We start from the raw sequence: 15,665 nt of genomic DNA, 5'->3' as shown, positions 1-15,665 counted from the left end.
ACCTGAACAAGTGGCGGTAAGTTATTTCAATTGGCCATCACTGTAACATACTGGACCTGAACAGGTGGTGGTAAGTTATTTCAATTGGCCATCACTGTAATATACTGGACCTGAGCAGGTGGTTGGAAGTTATTTCAATTGGCCATCACTGTAATATACTGGACCTAGGTGGGTGGTGGTAAGTTATTTCAATTGGCCATCACTGTAATATACTGGACCTGAGCAGGTGGTTGGAAGTTATTTCAATGGGCCATCACTGTAGTATACTGGACCCGAGTGGGGGGTGTAATTTATTTCAATGGGCCATCACTGTAATATACTGGACCCAAGTGGGAGGTGGTAAGTTATTTCAATGGAACATCACGGTAATATACTGGACCCAGGTGGGTGGTGGTAAGTTATTTCAATTGGCCATCACTGTAATATACTGGACCCAAGTAGGAGGTGGTAAGTTATTTCAATGGAACATCACGGTAATATACTGGACCCAGGTGGGTGGTGGTAAGTTATTTCAATTGGCCATCACTGTAATATACTGGACCTGAGCAGGTGGTTGGAAGTTATTTCAATTGGCCATCACTGTAATATACTGGACCTAGGTGGGTGGTGGTAAGTTATTTCAATTGGCCATCACTGTAATATACTGGACCTGAGCAGGTGGTTGGAAGTTATTTCAATGGGCCATCACTGTAATATACTGGACCCAAGTGGGGGGTGTAATTTATTTCAATGGGCCATCACTGTAATATACTGGACCCAAGTGGGAGGTGGTAAGTTATTTCAATGGAACATCACGGTAATATACTGGACCCAGGTGGGTGGTGGTAAGTTATTTCAATGGGCCATCACTGTAATATAATGGACCCAAGTGGGGGTGGGAAGTTACTTGAATGGGCCATTACCGTAAAATAATGGACCCATGATGGTGGTGGGAAGTTATTTCAGTGGGTCATCATTGTAATACTGGACCCAGGTAGGTGGTTGGAAATTATTTCCATGGGCCATCACTGTCATATACTGGACATGGGAAGTTATTTCAATGGGCTGTCACTGTAATATAATGGAGCTGGGTGGGTAGTGGGAAGTTATTTCAATGGGCTGTTACTGTAATATAATGGAGCTGGGTGGGTAGTGGGAAGTTATTTCAATGGGCTGTCACTGTAATATAATGGACCTGGGTGGGTAGTGGGAAGTTATTTCAATGGGCTGTCACTGTGATATAATGGACCTGGGTGGGTAGTGGGAAGTTATTTCAATGGGCTGTCACTGTAATATAATGGAGCTGGGTGGGTAGTGGGAAGTTATTTCAATGGGCTGTCACTGTAATATAATGGACCTGGGTGGGTAGTGGGAAGTTATTTCAGTGGGATGTCACTGTGATATAATGGACCTGGGTGGGTAGTGGGAAGTTATTTCAATGGGCTGTCACTGTAATATAATGGAGCTGGGTGGGTAGTGGGAAGTTATTTCAATGGGCTGTCAATGTAATATAATGGACCTGGGTGGGTAGTGGGAAGTTATTTCAATGGGCTGTCACTGTGATATAATGGACCTGGGTGGGTAGTGGGAAGTTATTTCAATGGGCTGTCACTGTAATATAATGGAGCTGGGTGGGTAGTGGGAAGTTATTTCAATGGGCTGTCACTGTAATATAATGGACCTGGGTGGGTAGTGGGAAGTTATTTCAGTGGGATGTCACTGTGATATAATGGACCTGGGTGGGTAGTGGGAAGTTATTTCAATGGGCTGTCACTGTAATATAATGGAGCTGGGTGGGTAGTGGGAAGTTATTTCAATGGGCTGTCACTGTAATATAATGGACCTGGGTGGGTAGTGGGAAGTTATTTCAATGGGCTGTCACTGTGATATAATGGACCTGGGTGGGTAGTGGGAAGTTATTTCAATGGGTTGTCACTGTAATATAATGGACCTGGGTGGGTAGTGGGAAGTTATTTCAATGGGCTGTCACTGTAATATAATGGACCTGGGTGGGTAGTGGGAAGTTATTTCAGTGGGATGTCACTGTGATATAATGGACCTGGGTGGGTAGTGGGAAGTTATTTCAATGGGCTGTCACTGTAATATAATGGACTTGGGTGGGTAGTGGGAAGTTATTTCAATACACAACCAAGCACCAAACAATGCCATTGATGAAGTAAGCTTATCACCCAAACTGTCAGGAAAAATGTTGGTCCTCGCCATGCACATGTACTCCCTGCTCCCTAACCCTAACCCTAACCACCTTCATCTTACTTTTGCAAGTTAAGTCCATAAACATAAATATATCCACACATTATGATTTTGATGTAAATATTGAAGTCATTATATGGATATACCCAAATGCTTAAAACCTTAATCGATCTTTGCAGTCAGCTATGCAGACATTAACTTAAATCACTCAGATACACACATGCCACTTCTCACTGCAATGTTAAATGAACTGCAGCAGAACACCGACTGGAACAGAACAATTTAAGCTGTAGGGGTGGAAGAATTTTCAGCTATAATCCAACATGCCAACACTGACTGGAACAGAACAATTTAAGCTCTAGGGGTGGAAGAATTTTCCGTTATAATCCAACATGCCACTCTCTACTTTTGCTCTGCAGTAGTGTAAAGTCATAGTTATCAACAAATATTTCAATCAATATTGGGCTGATTTCATTCATTTGTTCTTCTGTCTTTTATAGAATGACTCAGCTGTTGTTTTATTCCAGAACACTTTCCTGACCCATGATATGAAATGATTTATTCCCATGTGTGGTTAAAGGCAGTTCACATCTATTCAATTGCACATTACAAGGTTACTAAATGTGCATGGACTTCAGTTAACTATTATTCAAGTATAAATAAGTTTCCTATTAAAAACTTCTAATGTTCCAAGTTTTATATACATGTACATGTATATGTATTTATCATGGCAATGTTCTTTGCTCCCAAAACAAATACTGAATGTGTAATTTTGTTTTAAGTATTTCTCATTTACTATGTGTCAATTTATGTTGGTAGCTTTATCACTGAAACCTATAGCTTTGTGCCCATCCCCCCTCCTCTTCCAACCAATCCGTACAGCTGAAATGATATACAAGCAATGTTTTCTTCAGTTAACTGTCTGGTCCCAGTACTGCAAGAAATATTACATAACATCACGGCACTCTGCAGACCCCAACATCACGTTACACATACAGAATTTCACTGTACCTATTATTTGAAAGTAAAATTAGAAGAAAAAGAATGGGTTTAAAAACCATGGAGGACAAAATATGAATTTAGACTTCACTGGTATAATGGTGCATGAAAAGTGAGGGTGCAAAATTTACAGATAGCACCATAAATACTCACTTTTAAGTTGACTCCAACTGCAAACTTGATAGTACCATAATTACTCACTTTTAAGTTGACTCCAACTGCAAATTCAGTTCTGTCATCTAATAATGCACTAGAAGATCTGGGTTTAAACAGTTAGGAATAATTGGTAAAAGAAGCAACATAAATCCTTATGTTTCAGCATATTATGTGATGTCAGATCAGGGTCTATGTTGTTTTGAAGTTGGACTTGACCTGTAAGCAAGTACATACAGTAGGATAACGTGCCACGCAAGCACTTACTTGGCAGAGTCTTCTATGAAGTCCCTCTATGGCAAGACTGATTGGTGTTGACTTGAAGTTGTTTTTCAAATCTATGTTTGCTCCATTCTCCAGCAGTAGTCTTACTATTTCCTGAAAATGACCCCATTTATAAAGATATCAACACAACACAACAATCTGTTGCTACTATGTATCAACATTTATAAAGATATCAACACAACACAACAATCTATTGCTACTCTGTATCAACATTTATTAAGATATCAACAATACAGAACAATCTGTTGCTATTCTGTATCAACATTTATAAAGATATCAACAATACAGAACAATCTGTTGGTATTCTGTATCAACATTTATAAAGATATCAACAATACAGAACAATCTGTTGCTATTCTGTATCAACATTTATAAAGATATCAACAATACAGAACAATATATTGCTATTCTGTATCAACATTTATAAAGATATCAACAATACAGAACAATTTGTTGCTATTCTGTATCAACATTTATAAAGATATCAACAATACAGAACAATCTGTTGCCATTCTGTATCAACATTTATAAAGATATCAACAATACAGAACAATCTGTTGCTATTCTGTATCAACATTTATAAAGATATCAACAATACAGAACAATTTGTTGCTATTCTGTATCAACATTTATAAAGATATCAACAATACAGAACAATCTGTTACCATTCTGTATCAGCATTTATAAAGATATCAACAATACAGAACAATCTGTTGCCATTCTGTATCAGCAACCATATATGCAGATATGTGTTAAGGTTAAGTATTCCAAAAATTTGCCAATTATTGACCCTAAATTATTCTGAGTGGTTGTAGTAAATTGTTACCAATTATCACTCTTCAAGCTCATACATGAAAACAAAATATTCTTTTTAATCATAATCGTGAATAAGAATGCAGCTATGTTGACAGTATTATCATAAATGTGTCCATTGGACACAAATGCTTCTCCCCAGGATTAATAAGATGTGCTGATATCAAGGAGAAATACTTTTGGCAGAATGTATGTATGTACCATCATTAATGTAAATATTCATAACCTTAAATCTACTGTACCCTATATTTTTAAAATTTGTACTAATTTTTGATAGCACATAAAATTTCCAGAGAATAAGTGTTTTTAAAAGCTAAGTAAAAAAAATTAAATTGAAATGCAAACTAAGGAATGTTTTACTTTTGTTTAAAAATGCCTGGCCAGACAACTGTCAGACAATGAAAAAACTTTGATTATCCTAATTATTGTATTAAATGAAGGTGTTGTCAGTGTGCAACAATAAAAATGGCTAGCATGCTCATTAACTCAACTGCACTCAATGGCAACTTTCCCCTTGACAGACTAATTCTGGATATATTTTGACTGCCCTTCAGAGCCAAGGTCCATTATAAATAACCATATTCCATTATCAAGTCCTAAACCAGTCTAAGTGATCTGGCTCATTTGCATATTTAGGGGGATGAGATATACATAATTTCTACGATACGTTCTGTTGTCACAACCTTTACATTATAAAGCATGACAGGTTGCTCTATTTAAACAGTTGCATAAAAATTATAATCTGTATCAGGGTTAGAGATAGAGATGACTTTCAAGCAATAACTGAGACTTATTAATCTTGAATCAATTGATTCTGTAAATAGTAATATTATTTTATTTCAACTAAAACAGATTAAGCAATATATCTACCATGGTTTGTGAATGTGCCCAGAGTTTACAGAAATGAAACTAATTATAACATTTAGAACCAGTCAAAAAGGATATTTGGGTACTGTTTACATTTGTCAACAATGTTTGTTTCTGTACATGATCAGACTGACATTGTTTTACAATGAAAAGAAAAATGAAACATCAAAACTACAACCAGAACTTTTTAAATGTAAATGAAATTACCCAAACATTATCATATACATCTTCATTTATTGGCCAGAAGGACAGAATGCACCACACCCTTCCGAACCCACTTCCACTTAGCATACAAGAATCATTGATACACAACCCTGACAACAGCCACTCAGCATACTAGATGCATTGATACACAATCCTGACAACAGCCGCTCAGCATACTAGATGCATTGATAAACAACCCTGACAACAGCCACTTAGCATACTAGATACATTGATAAACAACCCTGATAACAGCCACTTAGCCTACTAGATGCATTGATACACAACCCTGACAACAGCCACTTAGCATACTAGATGCACTGAAACACGACCCTGACAACAGCCAACTAGCATACTAGATGACCTGAAACACAACCCTGACAACAGCCACTTAGCATACTAGATGCACTGATGCACAACCTGGACAACACCTACTTAGCATATTAGATGCATTGAAACACAACCCTAACAACAGCCACTGAGCATACTAGATGCATTGATACACAACCCTGACAACAGCCACTTATCATACTAGATGCACTGAACACAACCCTGACAACAGCCACTCAGCATACTAGATGGATTGAAACACAACCCTGACAACAGCCACTTAGCATGCTAGATGCATTGATACACAACCCTGACAACTGAAATATTAATTTTCTATAACCAGAGAGTCCAGGAAAAGTATTGTTTTTTTGTTTGTTGTTCACACCTCCAAGTCCTTCTCAGTATATTTCATTGCTTAGAGCTTTGGTGCTGTCCCCTCACAAAATAATAACAAAAATCAACAGCTTACTTTGCTGTTTGTTTGTTACTATTTTCAATATTTTTTTTAATGAGGTTTTTTGACTTTTTTTTCCTTAATATCAACGTTTTCCTGGGACAGGGGTCTCAAGGTCAGTACTCACTTCAGACAATTCCTGTTGGTTGGCTTTTCTTTCCTTTCTCCCCATATTCAGTGTTATGTTTGGAGTGACCTATGCCCTGATATCTTTTCAGTTTTATCATTACATTGTGTCATATTCATATGTTATTGTATTTTCATTTGGACTTTTGTGGATTTTAAAAATCAAATCAGTGTCTGATTGTCATTTATTTATTTGCATTCTATTATGTTTTATGGTGTATGCATGTGTGTCACTCTTTCCCTTCTCTATCATGTTTTACCTGCATTTATATAATTTTCTCTTTCTTCTCTTTTTTTTTCCTCTTCTTTTTCCCCTACATTTTATGTTTTTATAATTCTTTTATCGTCTCTTTGACTTTGTGATTTCTTGATTTATACAATGGTATTTCATACGCTCTACTTTTGGTGTTCTGACTTATGCATTTAGTTCCTGTTGTTGTCATTGGTGTCATTATTGTTGCTGTTGTTGTTTCATTGTTCCTTTTTCTGGCTGTAGTACCCTCTGTTGGTAATTGTTTATGATTTGGGTGCACAACAACTGGCATTTCTACATTTTCTTCAATGGCCTCTAGATTCTCAAAATCCATTATTTAGTCCTTTTCTTTTCCTGCTGTCTGGTCTTCATTTGCTCATTGCCTTTATCTTCAGAAGCATCATCTGAACGAATTTGAATTGAAACGTCTTCATGCCAGGATGGTTCCTGTCATGCTTGGTCAAAGTCTACTTTATTTTGACAAATCATTCAAATGTGTTTTTCATTTTAGTAATAGTGACAACATTTTTGGGCATCATTGGTATAAATATGAAAGGTCTTCATGCCAGGATGTTTCTGTCAAATATAATCAAATTCTGTTCAGTTGTTTTGGAACAAAATCTGTTTTTTCAAATCTTTTAAATTTATTTTTAGTGTGTGTGATTTGGATTTTTTATGTAGCTTTAAAAATTTTTCAGTCATATTGCTACGATGTCTGCAGTGTGACAGTATATAGTGATGTCTAGCACTGGGGCATCATGCTGCAGACATGTAGCATGATGTCCCACCCAGTCACATTATCCTGACACCAGGCCGACCAGTCCTAACACTAACCTCTTAATGCTGAGCACCAAGCGAGGCAGCTGTTAGTACCATTTTTGGAAGTCTTTGGTATGACTCGGCCGGGGATCACAACCTCCCACATCCGAGGCGGATGCTCTAACCACTAGGCCACCAGAGCGGTTAAATTTATTTTTAGTAATAGTAGCCACATTTGATGGCAGATTGGTATCATTTGAATAAATTTTAAATTTATTTTTAGTAATAGTAGCCACATTTGATGGCAGATTGGTATCATTTGAATAAATTTTAAATTTATTTTTAGTAATAGTAGCCACATTTGATGGCAGATTGGTATCATTTGAATAAATTTTAAATTTATTTTTAGTAATAGTAGCCACATTTGATGGCAGATTGGTATCATTTGAATAAATTTTAAATTTATTTTTAGTAATAGTAGCCACATTTGATGGCAGATTGGTATCATTTGAATAAATTTTAAAGGTCTTTATGACATGATGCTCTGTGCCAAATTTGGTCAAAATAGGCAGAGGTTTTTGGGATGAAGTTAAAATAGCAATTATTGATGGGCACACATTGCATAATGATACAGGATATACCATAAGCTCATGTGGTCTTGTGTGATTAGTGAGCTAAAATTACTGAAACTGAAGAATTATGAATAGCAAAAAGCACATCTGGACCATTGGCTAAATAAGACTACTAAGTGAGACATTTTCAATGGAGTTGGAGTTATGCTCTGGAAATGCAAGTGTGAGGGACAATTTGATGGATGAATTCACTGACCAGGGCTAGACAGAACCCATTTCTATATCTGGAAATGCAAGTGTGAGGGACAATTCGATGGATGAATTCATTGACCACGGCTAGATAGAACCCATTTCTATAGCTGGAAATGCAAGTGTGAGGGACAATTCGATGGATGAATTCACTGACCAGGGCTAGATAGAACCCATTTCTATAGCTGGAAATGCAAGTGTGAGGGACAATTCGATGGATGAATTCACTGACCAGGGCTAGATAGAACCCATTTCTATAGCTGGAAATGCAAGTGTGAGGGACAATTCGATGGATGAATTCACTGACCAGGGCTAGATAGAACCCATTTCTATAGCTGGAAATGCAAGTGTGAGGGACAATTCGATGGATGAATTCACTGACCAGGGCTAGATAGAACCCATTTCTATAGCTGGAAATGCAAGTGTGAGGGACAATTCGATGGATGAATTCACTGACCAGGGCTAGATAGAACCCATTTCTATATCTGCCATCAACTTGATTTGGAGCAGAATAAGGTCTGTGAAGTTTCTGGGCAATAAATCAAAGTGGGATTAAGTTGAGTAAAACAGAAATATCATATACAGTACAGTGTGACCAGCTAGAGCAGGCTCTATTATAACACCAATTCATATATAGTACAGTTTGACCAGCTATAGCATGTTCCATTATAACACCAATTCATATACAATACAGTTTGACCAGCTATAGCATGTTCCATTATAACACCAATTCATATACAATACAGTGTGACCAGCTATAGCAGGCTCCATTATAGCACCAATTCATATACAATACAGTGTGACCAGCTATAGCATGTTCCATGAAAACACTAATTAATATACAGTACAGAGTGACCAGCTATAGCAGGCTCCATTATAACACCAAATATCATATACAGTACAGTGTGACCAGCTATAGCATACTTCATTATAACACCAATTCATATACAGTACAGTGTGACCAGTTATAGCATGCTCCAGTATAACACTAATTCATATACAGTACAGTGACAAGCTATAGCATGCTCCATTATAACACTAATTCATATATAGTACAGTGTGACCAGCTATAGCATGCTCCATTATAACACTAATTTATATAAAGTACAGTGACCAGCTATAGCATGCTCCATTATAACACCTATTCATATACAGTACAGTGTGACCAGCTATAGCATGCTCCATTATAACACCAATTTGGATTTAACATGATAGTAGCATGGCCCCTGAAATTTCATATGCACGCATTTTTCTCGTACTCCATAAAAAAATGTTCTTCTAAAAAGTACAAAAATTAATGTGTAAAAAGTTTACTGTCATTTTAGGAAGAGATCGTGTATGAATTTTAATACAATCTTGTCATGGTTCCTGAAATTTTGTATTCATGTATTTTTCTTGCATACAAAAAAATAATTTGTTCTTCTTTAAAGTATGTAAAATAACGTGTAAAAAGTTTATTCAGGGATCGCAATGGGCTTCATCAATGTTACAAATTACGATTGTTTATTTCTTATTGACAACAAAATATACCATCTGGTGATTTTCCTTTTTTCGCAACAATATTGTTGGCTGTTTAAACTTGTAAATACAATCATGGCTTTGAAGAAATTAAAATGCACCATGACAAGAAACCACAGACATGGACATAAAATGCACTGCAATGTATCTATTGTTACATAAACAAATCCTTTGTTCATACTGACAAACCATCTTAACAGGCATTGTTATATCAATCTGCTTATGCTAACATCTAGCCTGAGGACTGTGCTGTGATACACTTAAATAGTAATGCTACTTGACTAGCTACAATCAACCAAACTTTGAAGTCAGGATCACAGAAAAACTACAATCGACCATATGATGACTAATATGTTTTTAAATGAACCCCATAAAATATGGTTTTGTTAAAACTTCAAAGAAAACTGATTACCTTTCAAGCACTGATCCTTCTGTATAAATACTTAGCAAATTTAAAAGAAAATTCATTCTCAATGTTCTACAAATATTTGATGTTGCCACCGAAATAACAAAGGGACTTTAATTTGGTCCTCCAAATATGTTCTTTAGTGGTAACTTCAAAAACACATGCACCCCTCATCAAAGCAAGCCGACTACAATCTTCAATAAAAATAAAGCACCTTCATCAAATGAAATCAGCACCGAACTTAAATAAATGCAATGGAATGTGATGGAGAGTTGCATTTTCCAAAGTGACCGGAAGATGTTTATTGTGTTGTGAAAGTTTCCTTTTTGCAGGAAAAACATTTATGCTTATGATTGCTTTTAATGGGGAGCATAAAATGCACTTTAAATTTCCAATCTTTTGAAACCATAGATATCTAGCTGTCAAGTTATTTTTTAATTTGTTCATATGTTTTTATTTCCTGATGAACAGCCTCATCGTTTGCGTAGCCTCAGATAGATGATAGCTGTCTCCAGCTGACCAAAATCTAGGCCACTTTAAGTAGAATGTAAACAACTATGTAGCCATGTGCTACTGGCAACAATATTGTAGTAAACTGTTTGGTGAAAAGTATTTGTTGACAATGGGATATAGATCAAATGAGGACTAATATTTTTTATATATATGTGTGTTATTTGTGTTTTCTAACTGGATATGACTGATACATGAATTTTATAACATGTGATCTATACCCAAATGCGTGGAGTTTTCATATACATGTACAGCACTTAATGCATTTTGGACTGTACTATACAAATGTAAATTGTCAATATAGTTTAGCCTTCACTGAATCAAAAGCATGTATTTTTATTCCTGCTTTTATTAACCCCTACCCTTCTTTCCTGTCGATCTTATTTTGGTACAAGCATCATTTTGTTCTGCTGACTTGGTTGGTTAAAACACAGTTCAGCCTATAACATGGTCACGTCCTATTGACCCAAACCATCATGTCATAGTGGAGTCACAATGTATATATCCTGAACAACAAAAGGAGTCATAACTCTGGAAATATGCATAATAAAGCAGTGACAGAAAGATATGTGCACATTTGCCTCACATTAATATCTGCCAAGTTTCAACACAGTCCACTGCAAGACATGGGAACAGTTGCAGACATATAACCACTGGGCATAAGCATCTATATACAACATGTATGCACATATGTACAGGATGGACAGTTGGACAGTCCTAACACTACAAGTACCTGCCACATTCATGGTAGAGGCATAATAAAATCATGCATATTCATATATTAACATTACAACGCTAGCAAATTAACTAAAAATAAATTGCAGCATACCAAGGTGAAACAGTTATAGTGAGGGGAAAATGTTAAAAATACTGTTTATTTTTAAACACATGGAAATTTAATACATACAAAATGTCCTAATCTGCAGGCCCAGTGTAAGGCTGTATTCCCAGTCTTTGGTTCTCTGCTACTGATGAAGGCTGGATGCTCTTTGAAAAAGACAATCATTTTTTCCATAGTTTCATATTCATTCTCCCTGGCACTCTTAATAAACAACCGCTGCCAGGTAGCCGTGTTGCCAGGAAACACCTGATATAGGAACAGCGTCCCTGCCTTCAGTTGTTTGTTTCTGCTGGGAGCTTCAAAGAAAAACTGAAAATATATTTAAAACAAAGTTGAATAAGATTGTAATAGATGGTAGATGTAAGTCTAAAACAAAAAAATTTACATTTCTCGGTTGTTTTAAGTTACAAATCTTGTTTCCCTTCTAAAAGTTGGGTTGCTCTAAATTCCAATTAGGTTGTCTTATATGACACCTCATTTATCAGAACTAAGAAGGAGGACCCAGGTGGTTGAGTGGCGATTGCCTTTACCAATCACTGTTATCTCACCTTTGTCAGCCTGGGTTTGGGTCTTGGGCTTGGCCAAAGTGGGTATGTGAGAAAGCTTGCCAGTATCTTCCTGTGGGTCAATGGTTCCTACCAGGGTTTTCCTGGGTTCTTCATCCACCAAATTTACTGGCCACCATTATGTTAAACTCCACAAGAAATCTGCAATAAATACAAGAATGTCACTAAATAGAACTAAATAAAATCTGATTGACTGAAATATTTTACCCATTATGTTTTATTCATTCCACTCCAATTTTAAATGCTGGAAATATAAAGATTTTATAAAAAGAAGTACTTCTACAGCTCAGCAGCAAGTGACTATGGCTAAACGGTGATGATTAAAAGTAAAATTGAAAAAATTGTAAATATAAAGAAACTTTAAATAAAATGCTAAGATAAAGCCTTAACAAAATCCATAAACATTAAATACCAAAAGGCTGAAGTTAAACGGAAAATATATTTTTAATTCTATGTGTTTCATATGTGTTTGGCATTAACAAATATCATCTCTATTTGTTCCAAATTAGGGGTGCCAATCTAGTTTGATGTTATAAAGCATGTTTGTGAAGTTTTCATTCCACATAGCTTGCCAAGTATGAAGAATTTCTCAATTCATGACATATTTTAAGTCAGTATAGGCAGTCTTCCATTTAGAAATGGTGAATGCAGTGATCTGTCTGATCTTCATTCCATTTAATAGCAGTGTGACTAGGCAGCCAACAGTATAGAATAATTTTTCCAAATTGTATGAGTAACTCACATCTCTGTAATATTTAGGATTTTAAATAGATGACAAACTTAAGTTTTGCAAGCCTTTAAGTATGGAAAGAGAATGCCAAATGATGACAAAATTTATTTTTGGGAAGCTTTCAGTAACCAGGTCAAGATGGTGCCATGGTGTGCTTGAATGAAAACAATCTTTCATCTGTGTAAATGACAAAAATCTTTCATTTTTCAATTGAATTTACACTGAAAAAAGAGGATCTGTTGTTTTTATTATGGGAGGTTTTGAAAACCATTTTAGTGCTTTAGTAATACAAAATTCTGCAATATTTTCAAACTTCATTTAATGCTGCCTGTAGGTGAGGATAAATTTGGTTTTTAAGTGTACCAGACAGTCGACTTATAAGCAAATAAAGATCTTTTTCTGTTCCCTTATTGTGTCTTTACAAGCATCTTCAAACCATTGTTTGTTAGCATGTTAAGGAATCAATGAAGTTTTTGGTATTGTATCCCCCACAAAATCCTGGAGTATACTTGTATAAAAAAAAGGATTGGAAATACTATGCTTTCAAAATAATCAACTGTTAAATTTCATTCACTCAAGGACTGAAACATTCTCTAATCTGCCTTGTTTACTTTCCATCTTTGCCCTAGCCTTATAAGTCTGCCTTGTTTACTTTCCATCTCTGCCCTAGCCTTATAAGTCTGCCTTGTTTACCTTCCATCTCTGCCCTAGCCTTATAAGTCTGCCTTGTTTACCTTCCATCTCTGCCCTAGCCTTATAAGTCTGCCTTGTTTACTTTCCATCTCTGCCCTAGCCTTATAAGTCTGCCTTGTTTACTTTCCATCTCTGCCCTAGCCTTATAAGTCTGCCTTGTTTACTTTCCATCTCTGCCCTAGCCTTATAAGTCTGCCTTGTTTACTTTCCATCTCTGCCCTAGCCTTATAAGTCTGTGGTTATTACAGAGCTCCATTACAATGTGCTTCACTGTAACACAGTCATTCCTGTTATAGCTCGGTTCAGTACACACTCAATTCTTGTTATAATGTGCTTCACTGTAACACAGTCATTCCTGCTATAGCTCTGTTCAGTACACATTAAATTCTTGTTATAATGTGATTCACTGTAACACAGTCATTCCTGCTATAGCTCTGTTCAGTACACACTCAATTCTTGTTATAATGTGCCTCAGTGTAACACAGTCATTCCTGCTATAGTACACTCAATTCTTGTTATAATGTGCTTCACTGTAACACAGACATTTCTGCTATAGCTTGATTCAGTACACACTCAATTCTTGTTATAATGTGCTTCACTGTAACACAGTCATTCCTGCTATAGCTCAGTTCAGTACACACTCAATTCTTGTTATAATGTGCTCCACTGTAACACAGTCATTCCTGCTATAGCTTGGTTCAGTACACACTCATTTCTTGCCATAATGTGGTTCAGTACATAACACAGTTCTCACTATAAAGAGGTTCCGTACTTAGGCAGTCTGCAGTTATGGACTCCAACTACTGCCCTTTAACAAGGCAGAGCCATACTTCTTGAACATATGGAAAAAGCTCACTGTCACAAAGATCATCACCAACTTCCAAGTGAAGACAAGTAAATATAATGGCTACATCAGAATTAAAAGCTACTCATTCGGAAATAAAGTGCCATGTTTTCATATTACTATTTAAATAGATTGATGCAAGATATTTAAAAAAAATTAAGACAGTTCAGAAAAATGTCTCCTGATGGGCCAAATAACAGCACGCTGAAGCTTGTGACAACTAAAGGACAGCTACACGTTGTCTATTCATTTAGTTTTGTGGGCATCAGTTTTAATATTTTAATATTTTTTCTAAGACCTCTTATCAGAGGCACAAATTTATGGATGCATCTTAGGTGTCTGCTTTCTTTAAGAGAAGAAAACCTTTTTTTGATCTTGCTGATGCAAGCAAGATATCCATAAAAACAGCAACACCATAAAAAATACAAGTAGTATCTATTACCTAACATGTATTAAGTATTTGGTTCAAGTGAACAAATTCTTCCTTACTTTCTTACCTCATAATCAGGGTAACTGGCTGGGTTAATTTCAATGACATTTATGTCTGGCAGATTCAGAACTTGTCGAACACTCACTGGAACAAAAATGGACAAGAAATTATTCCACAGCAGAGGGCAACAACCAGTGTAAAAATAGAAAACTGTTTACATGTGAAAATAATGAAATAATCAGTTAATGTCCTAATAACAGGAAAACAAAGGGACTGCTGCCTATAAAAGATATCATTCTTTGGTCAGTCAAATGAACAGAATTAAGTTTGTGGAATCAACCTGACATACATTCGTACTATCAAAACAGAAACACCTTACCAACATGTTTCCAAATCAAACCTACCTTTGAAATTTTTTTATAGCTACTGAATAAGTTGTCTTCATTTATTAAAATTTAACCAGCAAAATTTGTGTTTCATGACGTGGCACCTGAAATGTTTAGGTCCACAAATAAAAGAAACTCTGCATTGTTCATAAAATAGATATGTTATATAACCAATTCTAATTCAGAAATTCCTATTTTCTGATTCAACCACAAAAGTAAATATCATTGTATCATTCTTTAGAATGTAAACCTATTACTGTTAAATGATGTTTATTTTGATTATCTTTCTTGATGTAGACAAACTATGAACATATTTTGGCAAGAAGCAAATGTGAGCTGTTATCACAAAGGAATTTGCCTTGTCTTTTCCATACATGTGTTGTTATCACGAAGGAATTTGCATTGTCCTTTCCATACATGTGTTGTTATCACTAAGGAATTTGCCTTGTCTTTTCCATACATGTGTTGTTATCACTAAGAAATTTGCATT

At 35.9% G+C, this 15,665-nt stretch overlaps 1 protein-coding gene across 4 annotated transcripts in view; it reads right to left on the bottom strand.

The window, feature by feature from the left end:
- Positions 1–15,665, bottom strand: part of LOC149784837 (uncharacterized) — a 140,360-nt gene that overhangs the window by 47,541 nt on the left and 77,154 nt on the right. For all 4 annotated transcript variants that reach the window (XM_089978399.1, XM_089978401.1, XM_089978398.1 and 1 more), the window contains 3 exons: positions 14,857–14,933; positions 11,593–11,835; positions 3,610–3,720 (listed from right to left, as the gene is read on the bottom strand). In XM_089978399.1, the coding sequence (XP_089834525.1) occupies positions 3,610–3,720; positions 11,593–11,835; positions 14,857–14,933 (431 nt within the window). The remainder of the gene's footprint in view (positions 1–3,609; positions 3,721–11,592; positions 11,836–14,856; positions 14,934–15,665) is intronic.

This window comes from Sinohyriopsis cumingii, chromosome 13, assembly GCF_028554795.1.
Source record: "Sinohyriopsis cumingii isolate HCF-2022 chromosome 13, ASM2855479v2, whole genome shotgun sequence".
NCBI lineage: Eukaryota > Metazoa > Mollusca > Bivalvia > Unionida > Unionidae > Sinohyriopsis > Sinohyriopsis cumingii.
Note: the sequence above shows the minus strand (reverse complement) of the source record. Positions and strands in the feature narration are given on the sequence as shown.